This window comes from Vipera ursinii (genome assembly GCF_947247035.1).
Source record: "Vipera ursinii genome assembly, chromosome: 1".
In the NCBI taxonomy this organism is placed as follows: Eukaryota; Metazoa; Chordata; class Lepidosauria; order Squamata; family Viperidae; genus Vipera; species Vipera ursinii.
This window is the reverse complement of record NC_139512.1, coordinates 10,966,462-10,975,447: the sequence shown is the minus strand read 5'-3', so window position 1 is coordinate 10,975,447 and position 8,986 is coordinate 10,966,462. Positions and strand designations below refer to the sequence as shown.

Here is an 8,986-nt window from a genome sequence, read left to right as displayed (position 1 = left end):
GGCCAATTCATGCAAAAAACTACATAATCCCAAAGGGTTCACATACTTTTTCTTGCAACTGTATATATATATATATATATATATATATATATATATATATATATATATATATATATATATATATATATATATATATATATATATATATATATATATATTTGTTTTCTGAGGTTTTCGCGGGTGTTTGTATGTGGATCTTTGGTCATTCGGGTTTTTCCCCGCGTAGAGTTGAAGGTGTAAAAGCAACGTTTCGACGAAATCCCATCCTCATCCTCAAATACACAAAACAGATCCTCCTATGTTGCCAATACACAAAATACGCTATTGGGAAATTTAACTATTTCTAACCACGCATAGTATGTTTAGCTTATTTATTTAATGCTTACTGCCATCTGAAGAAGAGACTTTCAAGGCACGTTAAGAAACGAAAGACAGCATACATGCATGCACAGATTTCTGTATTCATTGTTATTTCCGTCTACCCCGATTTGCAAGACAAATGCAGTTCATGAATAAAAGAATGATTTGTAAAATAAAAAAAAAATACATTCAGGAAGAAAGTTCAGTCTGAGATGAACAGGCCCCGTTTCGACAGCCTACATAGGGCGAAAGGAAACCCGTTTCAACATACACAGTGGAAAACATTTTCTATCAAGAACCGGCCTTTGCTGCAACTGCTGCAACTTTTTTTTGAACAAGCGGCAAATAATCCCTTGACCATTTCAGTTGTCATCTCAGTGGATGGATGGATGGATGGATGGATGGATGGATGGTAAGTCTTAACCAAGTCTTAATAAAATACAGGCATTGTCCCCCTGTACTGTTTGAATTGAAGTAAAATATCTTTCTGGTTCTGATTGCTGTAAGCCTCATTTAAAAAATTTACTGGATGTACCAATCCAGTAAGAATGTCCCAAGGTGGAATACAGGTGGTCTTCAACTTACTGACTGCAATAGTTTTGAGTTTTGCCCCACTTTATGACCCTTTTTGCCACATTTGTTAAGTGAATCACGGTCGTTCAGCGAATCTGGCTTCCCCTTTTGACTTTGCTTGTCAGAAGGTCGCAAGAGGGGATCACGTGACCCCGGGACACTGCAACCGTCGTAAATATGAGTCAGTTGCCAGGCGTCCGAATTTTGATCACGTGATCATGGAGACGCGACGGCTGTAAGCCTGAATAACAGCCGTAAGTCGCTTTTTTCAGGGCCATTATAACTTTGAACGGCCACCAAAAGAACGGTTGTAAGTCAAGGACTCCTGTATGCTCTTTTTCTGAATGGGAGTCGTCTCGTCTTTTATCAGAAGCGTGAGAAGACTCGTGTGTCCATGCAATGATAGACTATGCTGGTCCGGCTTTTTTGAGATTCAGTTGCTTTCCTACAGAGAAATCAAAATTGTGTTCCTGCAAGAAACCAGTCAGCGAAAACGAAGGGTTAGGTCAGAGGTCAAGGCCAAACAGCAGGACGGAAGGGAAGGAAGCCATGACACCAGCCAGGGAAGTCGGGAATAAGGAACCTCTTCGGAAGGTGTGAAATTGAGGTTGCCCAAGGAAGACTCGCTCAGAGCTGGACGTCCTTTGCATTTCAGGCCTTGGCTGACCACTGGTCATCTAGAGGGCCGTCCGCGGACTGAGCAACTGCCTCAACGCACTTCGGCCATCAGCCATCCCAGGTCTCAGCCTGTTGCGGAAGACCGTCTCCTAACCCTGCGCGTAAGGTTGGCCGGGACCATCGCTGACCACCAAAGTGCTCAACACACTGGAATTGCTGGAAAGCGGTTCTTTCCGGGCGCTTCGTTTCGGTATTACCGGGCTGCGGAAGCTCTCGCGCACCTTCAGAGAGCTGCCCACCTCGGTGGAAGAGCTGGGGAGATGGTCGCTGGGGGCGAGGCAGCCTCTGGGGCCTTGCCACCCTGCCAAGATGCAGCCGCAGCAGAGGAGCTCCACCACGGCTCTCCTCACCTCTTTGCTTTTCAGAGAGTAGATGATGGGATTGATGAACGAGTTGACGACCGCCAAGGTCACGAACCAGCCGAAGACCTTGTGCAGCCTCAGGGCTTTGCTCTTGTCGAAGATGTCGACCAGCAGCAGGAGGAAGAGAGGGATCCAGCAAACCAGGAAGGTGAGCAGGATGAGCAGCACCGTCTTCAGCAGCCGCAGGGACCTCTTTCGGCCCCCGTTGGAGAAGCCCAGCTTGGCTCTTCTCCTGACCCAGCAGTAGATGGAGCAGTAGAGGCTCACCACGCCCACCAGGATGATGCTGAACATGATGACGGTGAAGAGGATGTAATTCTTGGCGTAAAGAGGCAGCAAGGTGGAGCAGCGGGGCACGTCGCAAATGCAGTTCCAGCCGAGCAAGGGAAGCAGGCCGATCACCAAGGCCAAGAGCCAGGAGAAGAAAATGCAGTTCCGAAGGCGGCTGGTCTTGATGGACTCGCTTTCCGCGATGGGCCTCACCATGGCGCTGAAGCGCTCGATGGCCGTCACCAGCAGGCTGAAGGTGGAGGCGGCCAAGGCAATGAAGAGGATCCCTTCGCGGAGAAACCACATGTAGGGGTACAGCTGGAAGGTGGTCTTTCCCGACAAGCAGAGGTTGATCAAGTAGGCCATCCCGGCCAGCAGGTCGCTGGAGGAGATGCTGGCCAGGCAGGTGTAGATCCAACGTCGGCTTTTCACCTTCAGGATGATGGCCAGCAGGACCACCAGGTTCTCCAAAATGATGAGGCAGCTGGCGGCCAGGATGATGATCTTGAGGACATCTAGGTGGTCTTCCTCAGGACGCCGATGGCTCAGCCGTCCCGTGAGGTTGTAATGATACAGAACGATGTTGAAGTCCTCGGGGCCGGTCAGGAGGGAGCAGGACCTCTGGCCGTGGACAGAGCCAAGAGGTGGCTGCAAGGCGGAGGTAGGGAATGAGGAAGGAATGGAGGAGAAGGAGGAAGAGGAGGGCGAGAAGGAGGAAGAGGAGGGCGAGAAGGAGAGAGGGCTTTGGTCCGTCATGTTGCGGAGAAAAGAAACTCTCAATTCAAACCAGGAATCGCAGTGGCGATGCGAGTTGACTTCTAAGTCGGAAAGACGGGGCTGAGATGGGGTGCCAGATGCTTCCTCTGCAACTTTTAGGACAGAGGTCACACGTGGGTTGCCAAACCAGGTGTCCAAATTCGACTTCGGAGAAACCTCATTGGATCGGAAGATGCAATGGCTGTTCGAGCATCTCCGGAGAGGAACTGATGTGCCAACAGTCAGCTGCAGCCACCTTCAAGTTCTTTGTCCAGGTTGCAGAACGATTCCAGTAGAGGCGCCCGTGGACCGCAGAAGAAAGCCTGGTGAAAATTGAAGAGAGAGAGAGAGAAAGAGAGAGAGAGAGAGAGAGAGAGAAGCAGATGAAATGTGTTGCAATGGGATTCAGCAATATTTCCTGCCTTTTCTACAAGCGTCAGCACGCTTGTTTTCTAAATTTGGGCTCGCACTGTTTCAGAGCGCAATGCAATCCGTTTACCGGCTTTTCTGTTTCTTCGCCGGCACGCGACCCCGGTTCTTATTAAAAAGCCTTGCGAAATCTGTGGGATCGTTGCCTAATAAGCATGGTGCAATCAATTTACCGCTTTGGCTCCCTTTGATCAGTACACGACCTCCACGATCAAACGGAGACTTGAGAAACTCAAACTCTCCCAGCTGCAAAAAAAAAAAAAAGGCCTTTCGTAGCGGGGGAAAAGAGGAAAAAAGGTGGCTTTCCTTGAGAATAAGTGAAATGAATAAAATTTCTGACAGGAAGGAAGGAAGAGAGAGAAAAAAAAAACACACAACCCGAAACAAATCCGATGTTACGTTTTATTGATGCGTAGTCCTCAATTTCCGACCATTCATTTAGTGACTGTTCGAAGTTACAACGTCAGTGAAAAAAAAGTGATTTATGATCGGTTTTCACACTCAGGGATGTAGCAGCCTCACCATGGTGACATAATCAAAATTTGGGCGCTTGGCAACCGGGGTGTATTTATGACGGTCGCAGTGTCCCGGAGGAGTGGGATCCCCTTTTGCGACCTTCCGACAAGCAGAATCAATTGGGGAAGCCAGATTCACTTAACGATGGTGTTACTAACTTAATTGCAGTGATTTAACCCCCAACGCTGCATGTTGCACAAAAGACACCCCCCCACACACACACACACACAGACACCATGCTGGACAGTAGGGCAGACGCTGTGGATTATTGTACCAGCTGCAATGCTGATTTGCATTTATTAATGGCATTAGATTCATTATTGCAGCTAGTCCTCATCTTAGGACCCCAACTGAGCCCCAAATCTCCGTTGCTAAGCAAGGCAGTGATTAAGTGAGTTGTGCCCCATTTTACGACCTTTTTTGCCGCAGTTGTTAAGAGAACCACTGCAGTTGTTAAGTGAATCATGCAGTCGTTAGGGCAAATGACTTTTCTCGTCGGCAGCTGGCTGGGGGAGGGCACTGTGGCCAACACATTGACTCCGGGATTGTGCGTCTGTCATAAATACATGTCAGTTGCCAAGTGCCCACATTTCGATCACGTGACCGTGGGGATGCTGTTGTAAGTGGGGAAACCGGTCATAAGCCAGTTTTTCAGTGCCGTTGTAATTTCGAATTGTCCCTAAACAAATGGTTGTAAGTCGAGGACTATCTGTACTGTTAACATTGATAAAGCCTTTAGAGCAGGGGTCTTCAAAGTTGGCCCTTTTGTGACTTGTGGACTTCAACTCCCAGAATTCCTCAGCCAGCGTGCCTGGCTGAGGAATTCTGGGAGTTGAAGTCCACAAGTCATAAAAGGGCCAACTTTGAAGACCCCTGCTTCACAGCAATTTGGACTTTGAAGCTGAGTACATAGTCTTCCCTCTTTCCGTTTTCCCCTTAACACCCCTGCAAGGTAGGCTGGCCAGACAAAGACTTAGTGACTCAGCCTCCTCCACGAAACTTCCAGAAATGAAGATGGACCAGAAGTTGGTCTTCTAGAGCAGGGGTCCTCAACATTGGCAACTTTAAGACTTGTAGACTTCAGCTCCCAGAATTCCACAGCCAGCAAAGCTGGCTGAAGTCCACAAGTCTTAAAGTTGCCAAGGTTGAGGACCCCTGCTCTAGAGTTAGTCCAAACCCCTTAATCTGTTAGGAACACCATCTCCACCATCTCTGGCAAAGCAGGAATGAGACTTAACGCCACCCCTGCACTGCTGACCACCCAGACACGCGGCTGTGGCATCGCAAAGCTTACAGCTCTAAATCTGGATTTCATTCTCTCCCAGCGGAGGAATAATTAAGAGGGTCGGGAGAATGACGGACAGATTTTGCACAAATCAATAGAGACATTGCATCAATCAATACCACCAATTTTAACCCTGGTTTCGTTTCTATTCGTTCATTTTTATTGTGGTTGAAAGGCGCCTGGGTGGTGGGAGGACGTTATAAATAAACCATTTTGTGTGTGGTTTGTAAAACCTAGTGAGAGGACTCTGGAAGAATTCCCTGGTTTGATGAGTAATTTACATTCACGAATCAAGCTTAGTCATAACCTGGTCTTTTTTTGGCTTGGTTATAGTTTAGCGTGATGCTTCATTGTGGCCACCGGAGTATGTAAATCCTGGTTTCTTATATTAGGTCACCCTAACCAGTTGTGGCTGAGTCAGTAAGCCAAGGATCGCGACCGATGACTTAGTTCAAAAAAGAGATTTTAGTCCACTCTCCTAAATCACGGATCTGCTGGAGTTAAAAAAACTAAGAAAGGGCATCCCAGGATGCTAAATCCAGGGTAGATTTCACGGAAAACGTGAAATCAATTTTTCTAATCGAGCTACTTGCTGAAAACTGCTGCGTAAGTCTTTCGACCGCTAAAAGAACAATTCAGACTTAAGCTCTTGAATAAAAGTGTTGCGGTGAAGGGGAAAAAATGCATTTAAAAATAATAATAATAAAAGATAGAAAGTGTTAAAATCACCACATGCTGTAAAGTAAAAGCAGTGGGAACGAGCACAGGAAAGGAAAAATACAGATTCTATGCTAATTTCAAAAATAGAGATTTGCACAGCAGCGAAAAAATGTCATTTAATCCCCGCTCTATTTTTTGAGCGTTGCTGCTTCCAGAATTAATCCATTTCAAACACCCCTTGCAAATAAAAGCTTAACATGTGGACACGCTTGATGGCTGCAAATTGCTCATTATGCGAAGCCATGATTTACTTTAAACATAGTTTGTTCGATCTATTCCTAGATCTAGATCACCTCTCAAGCCAAAAGCAAAGAAATCAAAGCCATCTCTACCATGAGCTGACCCCACCACGGAAAGACAAATCTGCAAGACAGCTGTGTCTGTATCACCCATTTAACCCAGCAATTAGACCCATGTTTTTGCATTCACACAGTACACTGAGCTGTAAATTCACCCATTGGGTTGAGGTGCAGAATATGCTGAATGAGGGGGGGGGAATTGAAGGGAAACACTAATCAATCCGTTGGCCGAGTCTTTACTTTACTTTACTTAGTCTTTAGGTTGTGTGAACGCAGCCAAGTTGAAACACGCAGGTCAACCTGTGACTAAATTAGATGGAACTTCACTTTCAGGGGAAACCCGTGCAGAAATTCTGCAGTCTTTCTCCTAAACTTGAGCGGGTTGCTTCCAATCTTGAGATGCATAGAAACCCATCGATCCGAGAGTGGACGATCCCAGATTCAACGCCAGAATCTCCAGGGAGGGATAAGGAAAGGATCTACTGTGTAACAGATGGCTGAGATAGACGATTAGAGAATCAATCAAAGCTTATCTCTTCTTCTCTCTTTTCGTAAAAGAGTGGGCATGGGATTCCCCGTATATTTTTTGTCCAGCGACAAGAAAGCAAGGGGAAAACCCTTTTTTAGCCAGAGATATGTCGTTACTCAAAATAGACTAACAGATTTTTTTTCAAAAAAATTCTTTATTATAGCTGCCCGTCATATTAACAAGGCTGGGCAGCCCCCCAATCACTGGGATGGATAATCTACATCACTTTTGATCCAAAAGGGACGGTCTTGGCTTTGGGCATCGGATGCGGTGAGAATCTGTTCTGGAATATCCATCTGGCTTAATGGTCTTAAGCCTTAGCCCTTTGTGGCTTGCCAAGCAAATTAGGGTTAAGCCAAGGATGGTCTAGGGCAGAGTTCGAACACAGCTCCCCTCTCAGCACCTGGCTGCTAGCTATCCCTCCAGCGATCCCGGAGACAGGAGCAGGGGAATTTAAAAAAAAAGACTCGCAAGAGAAAGTTGGGGAACGTTGAATGACTGAACGGAGAGAAGATGGAAAGGTGAATAAATATTTATTTATTATTATTATTTTTTAAAAAAAGTTTGTCTTCCCCCCCCCCCCACCCTCCAAAACTCACCTCCTCAAAAATGAGTCCACCTCACCAGCAACTGTGATGTGATGTGATTCATCTGGTAATTCTTCTCAAGGTTCACGTGCGGTGATAAAAAATTTTTTACTGGGAGGTGACTTGACCCAAACCCTCTGTGCATCATCTGTGAGTGCATTGTGTTTTTTCCTCTTTTTTTTTTTGGTCTATGTGTTAAAAATAAAAAAATGGGGCCATACCTACAAAACAAGAGGAAGGAGATACAGCTACACCCAGAGCCGAAAAACCGCAAACGGACCCACCCAAGAAGTGGTTGGCAGGGTGTCAAAAAAATAAAATTAAATTAAAAAAACAGCCCACCGCTTTAACCCCTCTGCGTGTCAAGTTAGCCTACTTCACATCAATAACTGTCCTCTTATTTTCCGTTTCAAACACACAGAGACCTTCATTGTTAATTCCAAGAACAAATTTTAAGATATGAACTGTAGGATCTTTGGGGCAAATACTTTTTTTTTTTTTACACTTATGGGCATGGATGGCACAGTTGGTTGCTACACACTCTTCTCTTGTTTGTTTGTTTCTCCTCTTCTGCTTCCTCTATTCTCTGTACTGACTGACCCCGATACAACACAGAATAACAGAGTTGGAAGGGACCCGTGGAGGTCTTCTAGTCCAGCCCCCTGCTCAAGCAAGGGATCCTAGGACATTCCGGATGAATCCCAAAGGTGCTTTTTCAAAAGGCAACTGGACTTCTGCTTTTCCTTGAAGACACTTCGCTTCTCATCCGAGAAGCTTGGATGAGAAGTCAACCATCTTCAAGGAAAAACAAACTCCAGTTGCCTTTTGAAAAAGCACGTTTGGGATAACAATGACTTGGATGATGGAGAATCTCCATAGACATTCCGGACAAATGGCTATTCAGTCTTGTCATCAAAACCTCCAGTGATGGAGCATTCACAACTTCTAAAGCAGGGGTCTTCAAACCTGGCCCTTTTATGACATGTGGACTTCAACTCCCAGAATTCCTCAGCCAGGCACAATTCTGGGAGTTGAAGTCCACAAGTCATAAAAGGGCCAATTCTGAAGACTTCCTGTTCTAAAGGCAAGTGGTTCCACTAATTAATTGTACTGTCAGAAAGTTTCTCCTGAGTTCTAGGTTGCTTCTTTCCTTGATGAGTTTCCATCCGTTGCTTCTTCTCCTGCCTTCAGGTGCTTTGGGGAATAGCTTGACTCCCTCTTCTTTGGGGCAACCCCTGAGATACTGGAAGACTGCTGTCCATGTCACGCCTAGTCCTTCTCTTCATTAAACTAGAAATACTCAATCCCAGCAGCCATTCCTCATATGTTTTAGCCTCCAGACCTCTCATCATCTTTGTTGCTCTTCTCTGGACTCTTTCCAGAGTCTCAACATCTTTTTTACATTGTGGTGACCAAAATCCTCGAACTCTGGGATAGTAAAACAGCTGTTTATTGTTTAAAAGCAGTAAAACAATAAAATCAACCATTTATAAAACTTAAAAATAGACTGTCTTAGCTTTCGCTGGTCCACTGCCAGCGTCATCAGAGTATATGTATATGTATATGTACAGTATATGTATATGTATATGTACATGCATATGCATATGTATATGTATATGCAT

General features: G+C 45.6%; 1 protein-coding gene across 1 annotated transcript; it reads right to left on the bottom strand.

The window, feature by feature from the left end:
• Positions 1 to 357: 357 nt before the first annotated feature.
• S1PR4 (sphingosine-1-phosphate receptor 4) lies at positions 358 to 7,731 on the bottom strand. Its single transcript, XM_083349630.1, has 2 exons — positions 7,377 to 7,731; positions 358 to 3,322 (listed from the first exon to the last, which is right to left on the bottom strand). Exon 2 carries the CDS (start codon positions 2,997 to 2,999, stop codon positions 1,701 to 1,703), a length of 1,299 nt encoding a protein of 432 aa, XP_083205756.1. The 5' UTR covers positions 3,000 to 3,322; positions 7,377 to 7,731; the 3' UTR covers positions 358 to 1,700.
• Between the last annotated feature and the right edge of the window lie 1,255 nt (positions 7,732 to 8,986).

Bases quoted from the DNA above. Each gene is read 5' to 3' on its own strand.
- S1PR4 (XM_083349630.1), bottom strand. From the start codon at position 2,999: ATGACGGACCAAAGCCCTCTCTCCTTCTCGCCCTCCTCTTCCTCCTTC.